This window comes from Coturnix japonica, chromosome Z (assembly GCF_054131305.1).
Source record: "Coturnix japonica strain WE chromosome Z, WE-NBRP24, whole genome shotgun sequence".
Lineage (NCBI taxonomy): Eukaryota > Metazoa > Chordata > Aves > Galliformes > Phasianidae > Coturnix > Coturnix japonica.
In genome coordinates this window covers 1,831,916-1,850,630 of record NC_140702.1, presented here as the reverse complement: position 1 = coordinate 1,850,630, position 18,715 = coordinate 1,831,916, and the positions used below count along the sequence as shown (strand labels likewise).

Below are 18,715 nucleotides of genomic sequence, written 5' to 3'. Positions count from 1 at the left end.
GTCAGGGTTCTTCTGATCCCTTCCTCATCAATCTGGAAACGTTTGCTGGGTTTGATCGCAACCTCATTCCTGCACCACACCACCTTCCCTTTGACATGGCTCACTTCCTCTTCCTCTAAGCCACAAAAACAGCTGCTTAGTGCTCCCAAAGCGAATGCTCACCAGTTGTTTCCAACTTGAAGGTCACCTTCTGGCCAGCAGCCTCGCAGATGTATTCTCCAGCATCTTTCTTCTCCACCTGCTCCACAACCAGACGCCGTGTTTTGCCCACAGATTCCCTTTGGAACTTTCTGGAGGAGGCAAGCAGTCTTCCATCCTTGTACCATTTTACTTGGGTTGGGTCCTGTGCTACTTCACAGCTGAGGGAGGCACTTGCTGTCAGGGCAGCACTCACCTCTTTCTGCACCTGCTCCTGGTTTATAAACACAGGTTTTGGCTCTGAGGGAAGAAAAGAAAAAGTATTGACTGAGGGACTGAAATGAGACCATCTTGCAGGTTTGTATGTACAGGTTGGAACAGGTTTAGGTTACCACTTGTGCCCAAACTAATAGCCTTCACTAGAGACTATCAGCTCTTCTGTTGAAACTAAGTGTCAAATCTAAGCAAGAAAGAACCTAGGAACTGAAGGAACCAAGAGGGTCCTTGAACACCAGTCCCATGGTTGCAAGTCACTATGCAAACATATTGAACCCAAAAGAACATCTGACCTGCAGGCAACCAAAACCTGAGTTCCTTTTACTTCAGACCCACTGTGAAACATCAAAACACATAAACATGTGATAGTCAAACCACTGGCTGCCTTTTCATGACCCAGAACAGTACTCCTGGCTTCCTGAACAGACTCCTCATGGCCTCTACCATTGCCACAACTGTGACTGTCAAAGGCACAAAGGAAATATGCTCACCAACGCAGTCCTTTCTTCTCTGTGTGTGATTTGCAGATATCTATCTTACTTTGAGCTCTGGGAATAGTCAGCTCTGCCAGGTCTCTTACTGTGAGTAGCAGACTCACCTATCCAGATGCAGCCTCCAACATAAAGGCATAGTAAAAAGGCAGTGTACTACTAGGAGAAGTTCCTGCTTCTCCTGCCATGAAAGGCTGCACGTACAACATGCACTCCAGCCTCACTGCACATACTTATCTCAGTCAAATGTTTTGGTGAACAAGAATTACAGTTTGGGATCTCAGGCACAGGAGAGATTTGAATAATATCTTGAATATTGCTTCCATTGTACATAAATCAGTAATAATTATTCTACAGACAGACTGAAACAGGTCTTTGTGCCATACTAAAACCAAATACTTTCTACAAAGCCAGCCAATCAAGTCTAGAGAAAAAACCTCAGCACAGACTACTGCAACTGGATCACTGTATAATAGAAACTAGATTTTACTTTACTGTTCTCTGCTGTATTTCAGACAACACCTGTCTTACCTGTGCCATGAATCTTGAAGGTGAGTTTCTGGCCAGCAGCCTCGCAGCTGTACTCCCCTGCACCTTTCTTCTCCACCTGGCTCACCACCAGCCGACGCTGTTTGCCCTCTGACTCAGCCTTGAACTTCTTGCTCCAGGTGATCAGTTTCCCCTCCTTGTACCACTTCACCTCCGTCTTCTCCTGGGCCACCTCGCAGCTCAGTGTGGCATTTTCTGTTGGTGTAGCCTTCACCTCCTCCTGCACCTTCTCCTTGTTTGTAAATACCACTTCTGGCTCTTAGAAGGGAAAATAATTCATGTCCAAGATATGAATTTGCCCACTGCCCTTCCACTTTACAGGAACAATGGAAAACCATCTCTTTGACCTGGCAGAACACACCTAAAGCTGCTGGGATAACATGCAAACTGTGCCATGGAGGGTGATTTTCATTTGCTTGTCTGTTTGATGAAGCTTTGTTTCCTAAAGAAGCTTTTAGTAATCTCTTTGTGACAAAGCAACTATCTCTGTGCAGCAAGGTAGGAGATCACCTGAGGGGTTCTTAAAGTCACTTAGCTGCAAAGGAGGAAATATTTTGGTTGAAGCTGAGTGCAAACTGACAAATTTTAGCATCAGGAAATGTACCATGCTGCATCAGAGACACATAGCATTCATTTCTTTCGATCCCAGTAGCTGCCTCTGTTGTCAGCACTGGATCATTCTGTTCACTGCAAAGAGTGACGGACCAGGACTCCATGTTCAGGACTTTGTCACTATTTCCCATCCCATCCTGAGAAGAGCTAAGCTTATCTCACATTATTAGAATCATAGAATTACCCAGGTTGGAAAAGACCTTGAAGATCATCAATTCCTACCACAGCCTAACCATAGTACCCTAACTCTAAAAACCCTCTACTGCATCCAAATGGTGGAATATCCTCATCGTCCTGGAGGCACATTAGTCAGGTCACTTGGGAGGCAGAGTAGGTCAGAAAACAAAAGTGTTTTTCCTACTCTGGAGCCACAGCATGGCAATGAATCTTGGATGACTCGCCACACCACTTTCTTCCCCTTGCTGCCAACTACTTGATGCCTCAGAAACATTAATCTACAGAAAACCTTTCAGTTATATCTTCCCCATAGCATGAGACAAGACCTTCCAAGATGAATAAAAAGTGATCAGACATTGGGCTGACACCCAAATGCTCACCACGATGCCCCTCTTCTAAATCATTCCTAGAATCAGCTGCACTTCACAGTTCTCCAGTTGTACCAGTGTGTGGGGATAGACAGGCACAAGTACAACCTTCCTGTGTATGGATCTGCTCCCATAGCAATGGGAAACTCTGCAAGTTTTTAAAGGATGGAGCTGCCTGTCCTAAGGACTTTCTAAAGCTTTATGGAGGAGATACAAAGTGAAATATATTCACAACTATTTTCTCCATTTTCCCAGCAGACCTGAACAATACCAGTCATGGTTTACAAAAATATGACACCCAATAGGAAATATTCTTATAAAAGAATAATCATTTTTATAAATATTCGAGAAATTATTCTAGAAATAGAAAGGTCAAAAAGTACCCTTTCTCACCTGTTACATCGACTTTGAAGGTGAGTTTCTGGCCAGCAGCCTCGCAGCTGTACTCCCCTGCATCTTTCTTCTCCACCTGGCTCACCACCAGCCGACGCCGTTTGCCCTCTGACTCAGCGTTGAACTTCTTGCTCCAGGTGATCAGTTTCCCCTCCTTGTACCCCTTCACCTCCACCTTCTCCTGGGCTTCCTCGCAGCTCAGCGTGGCATTTTGGGTCAGTACAGCTTCACCTCCTTGTCTACCTTGTCCTTGTTTGTAGACTCACCTTGGGAAATGATAGGCATATCATATCATATCATATCATATCATATCATATCATATCATATCATATCATATCATACCATATCATATCATACCATATCATATCATAAAGCTAAACGTTTTGCAGTCTAATAGCAGATTTGAACATGAGATTTAGAACACCTGCATGCACAGCTGAACCTCCCCCTTCTCTTTTTTTCTGCTCATGTCTCTCTACATTTCCAGTAAATCAGAAGGGAACGGCCCTCTAGAACAGGCTGCCCAAGGAGACTGTGGATGCTCCATCCCTGCAGGCATTCAAGGCCAGGCTGGATGTGGTTCTGGGCAGCCTGGGCTGCTGCTTGGCAACTCTGCACATAGGAGGGGGCTGGAACTGGATGAGCACTGTGGGCCTTTGCAACCCAGGTCATTTATGAGTCTGATTATTGGCATTATCCACCTCATTGTGTCATTCAAATTTTGTAACCAGATCTCTTCAAACACCTCCCCTTTTCTCACTCCTTGCATGCCTGGTGTGCTCTTGCACTGTAACCCTGCAGACATCAGCTGACTACAAGAGCTGCACAAGTTACCCTCCTTGCCTATGGTTTGTTGCAGGAATTCATTCCTGGATGGAAAAGCACATGTAGAAAAGTGTTGCTATGACACTAGTTGACCAAAATGTTTTGCACCAGAGGGGCGGCAAGTTGATCCTCCAAATGCAAGACACACCAAATGAAGCGTTCCTTTATCTCTGGGATTCCAAGCATTTTCTCACCTCTGACTTTCACTTGGAATGTTGCTTTGTCATCTTTTGTTTCACAGCTCTAGCTCCCTTGGTCTTTCAGGGTCACATTTTTGACCATGAGCTTGCGGTGCGTCCCCTGGGAGATGATGGTTGTCTTCTGGTCCTGCTTCACCTCTGTTTGATCTTTCTTCCATACAACAGCTCCGCTTGCAGCTGACACCTCACACACCAGCTCCAGGTCTTCAGAAGGACTGACTGATATTTCTGGAGTCATTTTGGGCTTGTTGACAACATTAATGGCTTCATCTGAAGAAAAAAAGAGAAAGTGGTTTACATCCTGACTCAGGCTTATTCAGCACAGCATGAAGATACAGTTAGAACTGATTGTAATGTCTCTGCTCATTACATTTGGGTGATCGAGTTTCACCTCCGGAGATACTCACATACAAACGTGTGCTTGATTCTCCTGTGTAAGGAAAGAGTAAGTTCTATGCAGACAGTTCTTATTTCTTTTAATCAATTCTGTATTCTGCACGTGTTCTTCTGTAGCTAAAATGAAGGCAGCTAAGTAACGTGTTTGCAATGCATGAACAAACCTATTCAACACCTTGTCTCTAAGCTAACAAGCAGCGTTTGAAGAGCACATCAGTATTTCATGCCCTTCATTCCATCCAGACAGAACCTGCCTGAGGAGCAAGCTGATGGCTGTCAGCTACAGGCAGACCTAGCTTAGCATTGCATTTCTTAGAGCAACAACTGTTGCTTTCAGTCACTGAATATACCAAGGCCAATTGCTATGCCAGGCACATTTATGGCATCAGTGAACAAATAATGCGTTAAAAATTGTAATAGACAGGAGCCATCTATTCTTTTAAAACTAGGTAACCAAAGAAGAACAGTCCCTCTAGAGTCAAGCTGTTAAGAACTAACAGCATCAATCAATATCACATAGATAGATTACTTCCCTGCCCTAAGACCATCTTGTGACCATTTGTTGCTCCTAATTAAGCCCTCTTGATGGCTTTTTTGTCTGAGCCATGTGACATTTTGTGATAGGAGTTACTGCTAGTGTTCCCTTCACCCTACACCAAAGTAGGAGGTATCCATTCTCAGGGAATCATGCAGGCTTCCTCTGTATTTGATGCTCAGAGACAGCCCCAGAACTTTTTAAATCTTAGCTTAGCTCTCATCCAATAATGTTCATCAAACAGTGCAACTTGTCCTTTGGGGATGCCTTTGTTCTGCATCCACCAGTTCCAACGGAGTCTTCTTGGCTTGTTTTAGATCAGTTTTTCAACAGATAAAGCCAGGGTCTTTGAATTACAAAGTGAAATTGCAGAATGCATGATTCTCAACCAAACAGGAGGTGGGATGCAGGGTGAATACCTGAGCCAACACCACCTGCAAGCAATCCTTCAATATCTTAGGAATCTCTAGCCATCCCAAATCCAGTGTTGGGCTTGATCTATCATCTCTGCTGAGTTTTTAGCCTGCTGATGGTGAGCATCTTGGTGGAGATGGGTGAGCAGTCGGACTAGAGGGTCTTACTCAACCTTAAGGATCCTGTGATCAGAGGAACTTGAATGTGCTGTTAAAGGTCACAAGAGCTGCACTGCAGCATGAGCATACACAGCGAAAGGTTTTCAGTAGAGCTTCGGTTCATAAATGAGGGCTGGGTTATGGAAAATAGGCTCAAGAAATAAACCAGAAAACAGATCTTAACGCCAGGTTCTGTGAATGCAGCCAGCTGAATTTCACAGATATTGAATTTCAATGACAATTTCTTGTGTTATTTTACCCTCCAGCTCCACCCTGAACAGGAACAGGTCAGTGACAAGCATTACTCCTCCAGGCTTGACCTGACAGTGCTTTACTTGTACTATGAGCTAATGCCAGGAAGAGCAGGAAAAGAGTTTCATCCACGTGCCTTCTCCTTCCTTAGTAAAACCAGTGTGAAACTGCAGCCACGTCAGGCTGAAGGAGACGTCTCAGATGTCCTGCCTGGATGCAGGAGCTCACGTGTCAGAGGATGTCTGGCACGTCAAGTCTCATGGCAGTGCAGTGCATGACAAACTGCAACAACACTTTCCTGTGGGCTCCTTTGGGCACGAGGCCCAGCGGGTGACACACCTCTGGCTGCAGCTCATCAGAGCCTCCCAGCAGCCACGTGATGCCCATGGGAGAGACACAGCTGACCCGCACAGCAGATGATTTACCAGCTAGCTCTGATTTACAGCAAGAGAAGATACAAGTGGTGATGCTGAATGGTGAAATACTGCGAGTGTGTGGCATAGGTATAAGATTTGTGAGCCTGAGGATGTTCAAAGTCAGGATGGACAGGGCTCAGAGCACCTGATGGAGCTGCGGTGCCCCTGTTCATTGCAAGGGAGTCCAACTAGCTGACCCTTAAGGGTCTCTTCCCTATCTATGAGATACACAAAAGATGATTCTGCAGTAACCAAGCTACCAACAGCAGCTGTTTGTCTTACAGCTTGCCAACACAGATTTTAAAATAACAGCATTGATTACTCATTTGATAGTCACATTACAGTGCAAAGCACATGGAAACGTCCATCAGCTAATTCATTTAATTCTTTGGGCAGACCTGCCAGTATGAAATATTATGCTAACATGACAGAGAGAAGAAAAGCAAAATTAAGACTAGCTGACAAGCCGTGGCAGGAAGTTCTGCTCTCCATCAATTTAGTCCCATTATTCAATTCTGTTTGGAGATGTCTCCATGACTCTCTGGAGTTTGTTCTTTGAGAAGAAGCAATTAAGTAAGCTCTCCAATGCCAAAGTGCATACACTACTCTAGGCCTTTCTTGTTTCTCCATGGATCAACAAGGGTGACAAGCCAGCAGAATATGATGAAGAGCCTCATCATGCAAACTCATGCATTTTATCCCCCTCACAGATGCACTGACAACTTACAGCATCATCCATTGAGACGTTGTGAATTTTCAGGATGTGTTTCTTCCCCACAATGTGCAGTTCATATTTTTCACTGGCCTTGAGCTCCTTCCCATCCTTCATCCACTCCACAGTAGCGTCTGTGTCTGAAAGCTCAGCCTGCAGTTTGGCTTCCTCACGCAGCCGAGCGGAGATCTTTTCTACATCTTTGCTCTTATTGGTAAATCTCACTGCAGCACCTGTCAGGAGCAAAGGCCTCGTTAGTTCAATTGATATCAGGCTAACATGGTCAATGTTTGCTGCAACATCTCTGAAAAAGTATCACCTTCTGTTCCTGCACTCATCATTGTGTCAGTGCTGAGCAATTCAAGATATTTCATTTGGTCTTCTTGCCAGATTTACTAAGTAAAAATCAACCAAACATCTCCTTCTACTGATTAAGAATGCTCTAAACATGCTTCTGCAGAGGTTTCCACCCAATGACAAACAGGTCCTCCCATCATGAATGTTTATTTGTTCTATTTTGTCATGCAAAGCTGATTGATAGAGATATTATTGGAATGATTGCTCCCCTACTTCTAAATTATTCCAGTGCAATCAGAAAGGCTGTCTGAACCTGGAGCTGAAAGTACTGCTCTATGGTGATGCAGTGGTAAACCTGCTGACTGAATGCACTGGCCAATAGCTGTGAACTGCAGACATTCATCAGCTGGCATGAAGCAATCTGGTTCACATACCAAGCAGCTGGGTAGATTGGCTTACCCTACACTCAGTGCTATCATGTTTAGGTCATTACCAGGACTCACGTCAGTCCATGGGATGCAATTTCAGGTATTTGGTACAGTCAGTGAATGCCTGCAGCCCCAGTTCTAATCATCAGATCACAGCAACTATGCCTTGACTATAAGAGGAAAGGAGAAGGATCAAAGCAAATACCTCTCACTCTCATCTTGGTGCTGACATCAACATTTTCGGCAACAAATTTCACTTCTGCTCCACCATCGTTCTTGGTGACGTTCTTTATGATTAGGCTGTGAGTAGTTTGGGTTCTCTTGATGATGCAGGTCTCGCTTTCCTGTAAGACTTTACCACTGAGGTACCAAGTGCTGCAACACATTGTTGTAAGATCAGTAGTAAACATGGCATCCCCTCCAGGTACAGCTTCACCAGTTGTTAGGGGGGATTTCACAACCAGGACTGGTCCTGAGGAAGAACATGTAATGCTCTTTAGATGCAAGTCTGGTATCTCATTTAGAGATGGAAGATTAAATCATGGGTACATTTCTACTTCTCCCTTTGCATGAGTGCTAGAAGAAGCACTTCTGTGCTTAAGATCTGTTACAGAATGTTCTGCCTCTTGCACATGTGAGATATCAAAAGATAAGGATATTCACGTCTCTCTCACAGAAACAGAACTTGTATCACTTTAGTGGTAGCTGGAGGTTGATAGGAGATAGGAGAACTAGGAATAAAGGAAAGCCTTTGGTGTGTTAATGCACTGCTATCCTTAAAGTCAAATGAAACATCTTTAGGGAACCAACACAGCTGCTCAGCACACACTGACCCATTTCCATTGGGGTTTTTGTGCTTACCAAGGTGCATGCTTCCTGGGAATTCCAGATACAGGCTCTGTCCATGCACATTGACTGCAGACACTCGGATCTGATCATCAGCCTCTTCAGACAGATTGCTCACCGTGAACTCTGGGACGGGGACATGAGACTCGTGGCACCTCACCCAGGTGAAGCCAGTTAGTTTATTGGGTTCCACAATGTAGCCATCGATTGGAATGGGGCGGTGCATCTTCGGAGGGGACCATGCTAGCGTCACTGAGGTTTCTGTTTTATTTTTCACCACGGGGTCAGCTGGGGGCTGGGTGGGAGGTTTTCTGGGAGCTGAACAGAAATAAATACAGAAATATTAGCATAAGGTCATGTAGGCTGGAAAAGACCTTCAAGATCAGCAGACTCAACTTTCAGCATGACCTACTGAGTCCCACCATTAACTACTGTGGTACCTGAGGACATACATGACAAGCTTATTCCTGCAGGTATTTGCATAGTGAATATATTCACCCTCTGGTTGCTTCTGAACATTTTAGAGGTTAAAATCCCATCAGACTTTTTCCACTGTGTTCAGCCACTGATACAGGCAGGAGGCTGGGAGTTACCTGATGGGCTCTAGTTACAGACTACTGACACAGTAAAGGATTGATTTCATTTCATTTTGGCCATCAAAAAGTTTGGAGTCTGGTTTAAGTCATCCATCTAGACTCCAATTATAATCATATGGAGAACAGCGCATTCAGGAGAACTTATCCTAATAAACCTGAATGAAATCACAGAATCATAGGATCACGGGAGGGCTTGGGTTGGAAGAAACCTTCAAGATCATCCAGTTCTAAACACCCTGCCATGGGCTGGCTGCCCACTAACCAGCTCAGGCTGCCCATCACCCATCCAACCTCGCCTTCAACACCAAGGACAGGCATCCACAGCTTCTCTGGGCAGCCTGAAATGGAAGCAATGAGCCACATGTTGAAGATACTCAAATATTCATGACTGTAGAGAGAGCCAAATACTCCATACATACTGCCTGCCTGGTCAATGGTATTAAAATGCCAACAACAGACTCATCCAGCTCATTGAAAATGGTGTGAACACAGCGTACAGGATTCTTCCAACAGCTAGTTAGATCTGCAAAGAGTAAAAATAGGAAATCTCAATGCCATACAATTTTCCCTCATAACATAAATAGACACATAACTGTTTTGGGGTGCACTGTTACCAGCCTGTCAGTTGCTGTTGGTCAGTGCTAGATGCCAAAGGTCCCACTAACATAGCATGAAGCTGAAAGCTAGACGCTGGAATCAGATCTCCTGACCTTACCATCAGAAATTGAGATGTCATATTTTGCTCAGAGGTGCCTGCTTGTAGGAGGGACAGTTTCCGAGCTTTTTCTACTCCAGGATCCAGCTCAAGATTCAGAATTTAAACAGCAGTCAGAAATTAAACTGAGCTTTGTCACATCCATCAAATAGAAGGAGTGGTTGGGTTCTACAGCTTTCCAAATAACTTAGAAACTGGTACAACAATCAGATGCCTACCTTTTCTTTTTTAACTTGTTAATACATAGAGCTTAATAGCATCAGAATGCCCCAAGCACTTCAGATAACACGACAGCTGTAAACCCTTCTTTAAGGATTCCTTTGTTTAACCACTGAGTAACTGTAATTCAGTGGTGCTGCTAGGAGAAGGGAAGTCCTAATCTTCCCAGATGGTGAATAGAGTTGATGTTCACATGCAGACTGGTGCTGCAGCACAGCCAGAAACCACTCATTTGGGAAACACAGCACCAAGAAAATAATGGGAATAGCTTCATAAAATCAGGCAGCTTCACCCAAATTTCATGTCAGGTCCATTATTCTTCCTATTTTCAGGAAGAAAGGTTTTCCCTTTTTCTTGTAGTTTTATTTTCTTTTCCTTTCATGCAAGCAGCTTTGTAGCTTACAAACTGTTTTCTAATCATCTCCTGGTATGGACAAATCACACAGGTTTGACTCCATGTTTTACATAGTTAGCAATTTATATTTGTTCCAGTATGGAACTGTACAGTCATAGAATGGCCTGGGTTGAAAAGGATCTCAAAGATCATCCAGTTCCAACCCCCTGCTATTTGCATGGATCTATCTTTTTCATACGGATATTCCCATAGATGTACATATATATACCACACCTACAGTCCCACAATCTGCTACAACTCCATAGAATTATCAAGGTTGGAAAAGACCTATAAGATCATCCAGTCCAACCATCACCAATACTTCCCAGTTAAATCATATCCCTCAACACAACATCCAAACGTTTCTTGAACGTCCCAGGGTCGGTGACTCTACATGAGAGAAAAGGGCACACAGATAAGGGATTCTGCATTTGCTATTAGCAGGGGTGGGATGAGACCGAGCACTGCCCCAGCTCCTGGGATAACGCAGAAGGGCTGAGACCTTCCAGCTGCTTCCACCCAGGGTCACACAGCAAAGCCGACCCTGCAGGAGTCTGCATCATTCTTTGCATGGCATTGCTAAGAGGAAGATCCCCCCCCTACCCTTGGCTCTACACTCCAGGTGCTGTCTGCCATCTGTAAAGCCACCACAGCTCTCCTACTGGAGTTCCCATCTGCACAGTGACAGCTTGGTTTCTTCTTACTGTCCAAACAGCCACAGCCTCAGTGCTTCTCAAATCTCCCCTTTTCAGCTGATTTCCTCTTTCTAGTGGCTGGGCAATTCCTCCCTCTCACAGTCATCCCTCTGCCCCACTCTATGCCCACAGACCCACAGAGGGCACACAGAGCCAGCCCTGTCCCAGCAGCTGCTGCTTCACATCTGACAGTCTCAGGAGCTGAGATCCAGGCCGAGACAGCACTGCCCAGACATGGTTTGTAGGACGTTTGTGAGAGGAAACAGAGACTCCCTAGAGACCCCCACAGCCCCTGCACAGCTCTATAGAACAGTCTTACAGAACTACCTCTAGTAGAAGCAATCTCCACACAGAGATCCTTTCCCAGTGGCACTCAGCCCTTCAGTGGGGTCTAAGAGAGCTGCAGCCAGACTCAAACACAACTGCTCACACAGCTCAGCTGCCTTCACCTGTGCTCCTGACGCTGACACATTGCAGCCCCACATCCCCCTCTGCCCCCCCACAGCCCCACACCCCCCTGTCCTCCCCGCACTCCCCATCAGCCCATCCCACCTCAGTGCTGCCTCTGTCTCTTCTCTCCTCTCCCCGTCCCAGCGCCGGCCTCCCCCGGCCTCCCATTGGGCAGCGGCAGCTCCGCCGGCTCCGATTGGCTGAGCCGCAGTGCGCGGGAGTGGCCGTTGTGGGGGGGGCAGAGGGGGATGTGGGGCTGCAATGTGTCAGCGTCAGGAGCACAGGTGAAGGCAGCTGAGCTGTGTGAGGATATGGGCAGGTATGGGGCTTGAAGGGGTGGTGTATGGAGAGATAGAGGGTTGTGGGGGCCTTAGGGTGATATGGGGCTACTGGGGGCTGTCGGGGACTGTGGGGAGGAATATGAAGTTGTAGCAGATTGTGGGGGTGTAGGTGTGGTATATATATGTACATCTATGGAAATATACATATGAAAAAGATAGATCCATGTGTGTTCTGGGCTGCACTGAAAAAGGGGTGGCCAGCAGGAGAGGGAGGTAATTGTCCCCTCCTGCTCAGCTCTTGTGAGGCCATATTTGCAGCACTGTGTCCAGGCCTGGGAAGGATGTGGAGCTGTTGGGGTGGGTCCAAAGGAGGGCCACTGTGATGATCAGACGGAAATTTGGGTGAAGCTGCCTGATTTTATGAAGCTATTCCCATTATTTTCTTGGTGCTGTGTTTCCCAAATGAGTGGTTTCTGGCTGTGCTGCAGCACCAGTCTGCATGTGAACATCAACTCTATTCACCATCTGGGAAGATCACGACTTCCCTTCTCCCACCAGCACCACTGAATTACAGTTACTCTAAGGAATCCTTAAAGAAGGGTTTATAGCTGTCATGTTATCTGAAGTGCTTGGGGCATTCTGATGCTATTAAGCTCTATGTATTAACAAGTTCAAAAAGAAAAGGTAGGCATCTGATTGTTGTGCCAGTTTCTAAGTTATTTGGAAAGCTGTACCACCCAACCACTCCTTCTATTTGATGGAGGTGACAAAGCTCAGTTTAATTTCTGACTGCTGTTTAAATTCTGGAGCTCAAGCTGGTTCCTGGAGCAGAAAAAGCTCGGTAGCTGTCCCTCCTACAAGCAGGCACCTCTGAGCAAAATATGACATCTCAATTTCTGATGGTAAGGTCAGGAGATCTGATTCCAGCGTCTAGCTTTTGGCTTCATGCTATGTTAGTGGGACCTTTGGCATCCAGCACTGACTAACAGCAACTGACAGGCTGGTAACAGTGCACATCAAAGCAGTTATGTGTCAGGATGGGTCAGGAAAATTGTATGGCATTGAGATTTCCTGTCTTTGCTCTTTGCAGATCTAACTAGCTGCTGGAAGAATACTGTACGCCATGTTCACACCATTTTCAATGAGCTGGATGAGTCTGTTGTTGGCATTTTAATACCATTGACCAGGCAGGCAATATGTATGGAGTATTTGGCTCTCTCTACAGTCATGAATGTTTGAGTATCTTCAACATGTGGCTCATTGCTTCCATTTCAGGCTGCCCAGAGAAGCTGTGGATGCCTGTCCTTGGTGTTGAAGGCGAGGTTGGATGGGTGATGGGCAGCCTGAGCTGGTTAGTGGGCAGCCAGCCCATGGCAGGGTGTTTAGAACTGGATGATCTTGAAGGTTTCTTCCAACCCAAGCCCTCCCGTGATCCTATGATTCTGTGATTTCATTCAGGTTTATTGAGATGAGATGAGTTCTCCTAAATGCGCTGTTCTCCATATGATTATAATTGGAGTCTTAAATTATAATTGGGTGACTTAAAGCAGACACCATACCTTCTGATGGCCAAAATGAAATGAAATCAATCCTTTACTGTGTCAGTAGTCTGTAACTAGAGCCCATCAGGTAATTCCCAGCCTCCTGCCTGTATCAGTGGCTGCACACAGTGAAAAAGTCTGATGGGAATTTAACCTCTAAAATGTTCAGAAGCAACCAGAGGGTGAATATATTCACTATGCAAATACCTGCAGGAATAAGCTTGTCATGTATGTCCTCAGGTACCACAGTAGTTAATGGTGGGACTCAGTAGGTCATGCTGAAAGTTGAGTCTGCTGATCTTGAAGGTCTTTTCCAGCCTACATGACCTTATGCTAATATTTCTGTATTTCTTTCTGTTCAGCTCCCAGAAAACCTCCCACCCAGCCCCCAGTTGACTCCGTGGTGAAAAATAAAATAGAAACCTCAGTGACGCTGGCATGGTCCCCTCCGAAGATGCACCGCCCCATTCCAATCGATGGCTACATTGTGGAACGCAAGAAACTAACTGGCTTCACCTGGGTGAGGTGCCACGAGTCTCATGTCCCCGTCCCAGAGTTCACGGTGAGCAATCTGTCTGAAGAGGCTGATGATCAGTTCCGAGTGTCTGCAGTCAATGTGCATGGACAGAGCCCGTCTCTGGAATTCCCAGGGAGCGTGCACCTTGGTAAGCACAAAAGCCCCAATGGAAATGGGTCAGTGTGTGCTGAGCAGCTGTGTTGGTTCCCTAAAGTTGTTTTCTTTGACTTGAAGGATAGTGGTGCATTAACACACCAAAGGCTTTCCCTTATTCCTAGTTCTCCTATCTCCTATCAACCTTCAGCTACCACTAAAGTGATACAAGTTATGTTTCTGTGACAGAGACATGAATATCCTTATCTTTTGATATCTCACATGTGCAAGAGGCAGAACTTTCTGTAACAGATTTGAAGCATAGAAGTGCTTCTTCCAGCACTCATGCAAAGGGTGAAGTAGAAATGTACCTATGATTTAATCTTCCATCTCCAAATGAGATCCCAGACTTGCATCTAAAGAGCATTAAGACATCCATGTTGTTCTTCCTCAGAACCAGTCCTGGCTGTGAAATCCCCACTAACAACTGGTGAAGCTGTACCTGGAAGGAATGCCATGTTTACTATTGACCTTACAACAACGTGTTGCGGCACTTGGTACATCAATGGTAAAGTCTTACAGGAAAGCGAGACCTGCATCATCAAGAGAACCCAAAGTACTCACAGCCTAATGATAAAGAACGTCACCAAGAACGATGATGGAGCAGAAGTGAAATTTGTTGCCAAAAATGTTGATGTCAGCACCAAGATGAGAGTGAGAGGTATTTGCTTTGATCCTTCTCCTTTCCTCTTCCAGTCAAGGCATAGTTGCTGTGATCTGATGATTAGAACTGGGGCTGCAGGCATTCACTGACTGTACCAAATACCTGAAATTGCATCCCATGGACTGACGTGAGTCCTGGTAATGACCTAAACATGATAGCACTGAGTGTAGGGTAAGCCAATCTACCCAGCTGCTTGGTATCTGAACCAGATTGCTTCATGCCAGCTGATGAATGTCTGCAGTTCACAGCTCTTGGCCAGTGCATTCAGTCAGCAGGTTTACCACTGCATCACCATAGAGCAGTACTTTCAGCTCCAGGTTCAGACAGCCTTTCTGATTGCACTGGAATAGTTTAGAAGTAGGGGAGCAATCATTCCAATAATATCAATCAGCGTTGCATGACCAAATATAACAAATAAACATTCGTGATGGGAGGAGCTGTTTGTCACTGGGTGGAAACCTCTGCAGAAGCATGTTTAGAGCATTCTTAATCAGTAGAAGGAGATGTTTGGTTGATTTTTACTTAGTAAATCTGGCAAGAAGACCAAATTAAATATCTTGAATTGCTCAGCACTGACATGTAGAAGAGACCTGTGACGAGTCACAGGGATGTTTACTTAGCTGTCATTCCATGGTGGGCTTTTTCTTACACAGATGTAGGGAGAAACTGAACTTTCCCACGCAGGTCTCTGTTTTGCTGCAGGGTTTAGGTCTGATCTCTGAGATCCACACGCTGGGCCTTGATTGCAATAAATGAGAGCCCTTTGTTTGCTCCAGGGGAAGACTTTCCATTTCTGCAGTACCCTCTGCAGAAGACACAAATGCAAATGCACCTTCTTCCCAGCAACAATTGCCTTGTTCTTTTTTACACTGAGTATGCATGAGGCTCTTCATCATATTCTTCTGGCTTGTCACCCTTGTTGATCCATGGAGAAACAACAAAGCCCTAGAGTAGTGTATGCACTTTGGCATTGGAGAGCTTACTTAATTGCTTCTTCTCAAAGAACAAACTCCAGAGAGGCATGGAGACAGCTCCAAACAGAATTGAATAACGGGACTAAACTTATGGAGAGCAGAACTTCCTGCCAAGGCTTGTCAGCTAGTCTTAATTTTGCTTTTCTTCTCCCTCTTTGTCACGTTAGCATAATATTTCATACTGGCAGGTCTGCCCTCAGAATTAACTGGCACAGGCTACCCAGGGAGGTGGTGGGATCCCTGGAGGTGTTCAGGAACTGTGGAGATGTGGCCCTGATGGATGTTATCAGGGGGCATGGTGGGGTGGGTTGGGGTTGGAATCAAAGGAGGACCCCCATGTATTTCAGCAGGAAGCACTACTGGTAATAAGACTTTTGGAGCAAATCCTGGTAGGGCCACGCTCAGCTGGTCCAGTCTGGAGGCTGTTCATCCTTCCTGCAGTATCTGCAGTGAAAACCAGCAGCTGCTTTTGTGTGGCTGGGCTCACATCCAGCAGTAGTGAGGTGACTACAATTATTCCACTGTGTGTTAATAGAGGCCAGTTTCATCATCTAACTTTTGCTCTCCAATTAACTTCCATAAAGGAATTCTGTTTTTCTTTTCAGTCCTAAGTGTTGTCTCCATCTTTTAGGCTCGATTTGTTTTCCAGGGGGTTACAATGCAGTAATAGAACACCCTCCATTTATTTCCTTCTAGTTTGCTTGTTCCAATTCTTTCCTCAGTTTTCGGAGTTTAGACATTTTCTTTAAGCCCTGGGCTTCTTCCTTTGGCTCTGTCCCCTGTACATTGTATGTCTTTCAACTTGTGGAGATAAGGTAATCTGGTACGTGGTTTATAAAAGCTGCCAATTTGCCAGCTTCTGAATTAGAATCTAGCAATTAGAACTAGGATTAAACGTGTATGTTTGGCCTTATGATAAATGAATGCCTCATGGTCAGCAATGTCCCTGCAGTTCTTTACCATCGTACATATTTTGTGTGCCCATATTTTGTTTCAGCACTGGCAAACTTCATAAACAAAGAGACAACTGGAGTCACGACTTGAGCCCTGACATCTGGGCTTCATTCTTCTAGTTCATGAATTGCCTCAGCACTTACATCATCTTTAAACCTATGACTGAAACGGTCCTAAGTTCTTAGCATGGGAATCCAGTCTCCTCTTTTGACAAATTAAACTCCACATTTGGAGAGTTGAGTGTCTCCTGCTGTACCCGAAGGATGTTGTGATCTCTGAGGTGTCTCCCTGAGGTGCTGTAAGCACAGCCATTAGCTCATAGTGCAAGTAAAGCACTGTCAGGTCAAGCCTGGAGGAGTAATGCTTGTCACTGACATGTTCCTGTTCAGGGTGGAGCTGGAGGATAAAATAACACAAGAAATTGTCATTGAAAGTCAATATCTGTGAAATTCAACTGGCTGCATTCACAGAACCTGGCGTTAAGATCTGGTTTCTGGTTTCTATCTTGAACCTCTTTTCCATAACCCAGTCCTCATTTATGAACTGAAGCTCTACTGAAAGCCTTTTGCTGTGTATGCTCATGCTGCAGTGCAGTGCTTGTGACCTTTAACAGCACATTCACATTCCTCTGATTACAGGCTCCTTAAGGTTGATTAATACCCTCTAGTCCAACTCCTCACCCATCTCCACCAAGATGCTCACCATCAGCAGGCTAAAAACTCAGCAGAGATGATAGGTCAAGCACAACACTGGATTTGGGATGGCTAGACATTCCTAAGATATTGAAGGGTTGCTTGCAGGTGGTGTTGGCTCAGGTATTCACCCTGCATCCCACCTCCCGTTCTGTTTGGTGGAGAATCATGCATTCTGCAATTTCACTTTGTAATTCAAAGCCCCTTTCTTTATCTGTTGAAAAACTGATCTAAAACAAGCCAAGAAGACTCCGTTGGAACTGGTGGATGCAGAACAAAGGCATCCCCAAAGGACAAGTTGCACTGTTTGATGAACATTATTGGATGAGAGCTAAGCTAAGATTTAAAAAGTTCTGGGGCTGTCTCTGAGCATCAAATACAGAGGAAGCCTGCATGATTCCCTGAGAATGGATACCTCCTACTTTGGTGTAGGGTGAAGGGAACACTAGCAGTAACTCCTATCACAAAATGTCACGTGGCTCAGACAAAAATGCCATCAAGAGGGCTTAATTAGGAGCACCAAATGGTCACAAGATGGTCTTAGGGCAGGGAAGTAATCTATCTATGTGATATTGATTGATGCTATTAGTTCTTAACAGCTTGACTCTAGAGGGGCTGTTCTTCTTTGGTCACCTAGTTTTAAAAGAATAGATGGCTCCTGTCTATTACAATTTTTAATGCATTATTTGTTCACTGATGCCATAAATGTGCCTGGCATAGCAATTGGCCTTGGTATATCCAGTGACTGAAAGCAACAGTTGTTGCTGTAAGAAATGCAATACTAAGCTAGGTCTGCCTGTAGCTGACAGCCATCAGCTTGCTCCTCAGGCAGGTTCTGTCTGGATGGAATGAAGGGCATGAAATACTGATGTGCTCATCAAACGCTGCTTGTTAGCTTAGAGACAAGGTGTTGAATAGGTTTGTTCATGCACTGAAAACACGTTACTTAGCTGCCTTCATTTTAGCTACAGAAGAACACGTGCAGAATACAGAATTGATTAAAAGAAATAAGAACTGTCTGCATAGAACTTACTCTTTCCTTACACAGGAGAATCAAGCACACGTTTGTATGTGAGTATCTCCGGAGGTGAAACTCGATCACCCAAATGTAATGAGCAGAGACATTACAATCAGTTCTAACTGTATCTTCATGCTGTGCTGAATAAGCCTGAGTCAGGATGTAAACCACTTTCTCTTTTTTTCTTCAGATGAAGCCATTAATGTTGTCAACAAGCCCAAAATGACTCCAGAAATATCAGTCAGTCCTTCTGAAGACCTGGAGCTGGTGTGTGAGGTGTCAGCTGCAAGCGGAGCTGTTGTATGGAAGAAAGATCAAACAGAGGTGAAGCAGGACCAGAAGACAACCATCATCTCCCAGGGGACGCAC

The 18,715-nt window shown here is 45.1% G+C and overlaps 2 protein-coding genes across 2 annotated transcripts in view; one reads left to right on the top strand and one right to left on the bottom strand.

The window, feature by feature from the left end:
- Positions 1-18,715, top strand: part of LOC107307464 (rho GTPase-activating protein 32-like) — a 173,932-nt gene that overhangs the window by 70,406 nt on the left and 84,811 nt on the right. The gene's annotated exons all lie outside the window — the stretch shown is intronic.
- LOC146753385 (myosin-binding protein C, slow-type-like) lies at positions 3,183-8,104 on the bottom strand. Its single transcript, XM_085530481.1, has 4 exons — positions 7,843-8,104; positions 6,928-7,145; positions 4,024-4,299; positions 3,183-3,270 (listed from the first exon to the last, which is right to left on the bottom strand). The coding sequence occupies exons 1-3, from the start codon at positions 8,045-8,047 to the stop codon at positions 4,264-4,266; spliced, it is 459 nt and encodes a 152-aa protein (XP_085386607.1). The 5' UTR covers positions 8,048-8,104; the 3' UTR covers positions 3,183-3,270; positions 4,024-4,263.

Excerpts from the sequence above, each read along its gene's own strand:
- LOC146753385 (XM_085530481.1), bottom strand. The coding sequence starts at position 8,047 with ATGTTTACTACTGATCTTACAACAATGTGTTGCAGCACTTGGTACCTC. Across the intron at positions 7,146-7,842 it reads CACCAAGATGAGAGTGAGAG|GTGCTGCAGTGAGATTTACC; the intron begins GTATTTGCTTTG and ends TGCTCCTGACAG. Across the intron at positions 4,300-6,927 it reads ACGTCTCAATGGATGATGCT|ATGAAGCCATTAATGTTGTC; the intron begins GTAAGTTGTCAG and ends TTTTTTCTTCAG.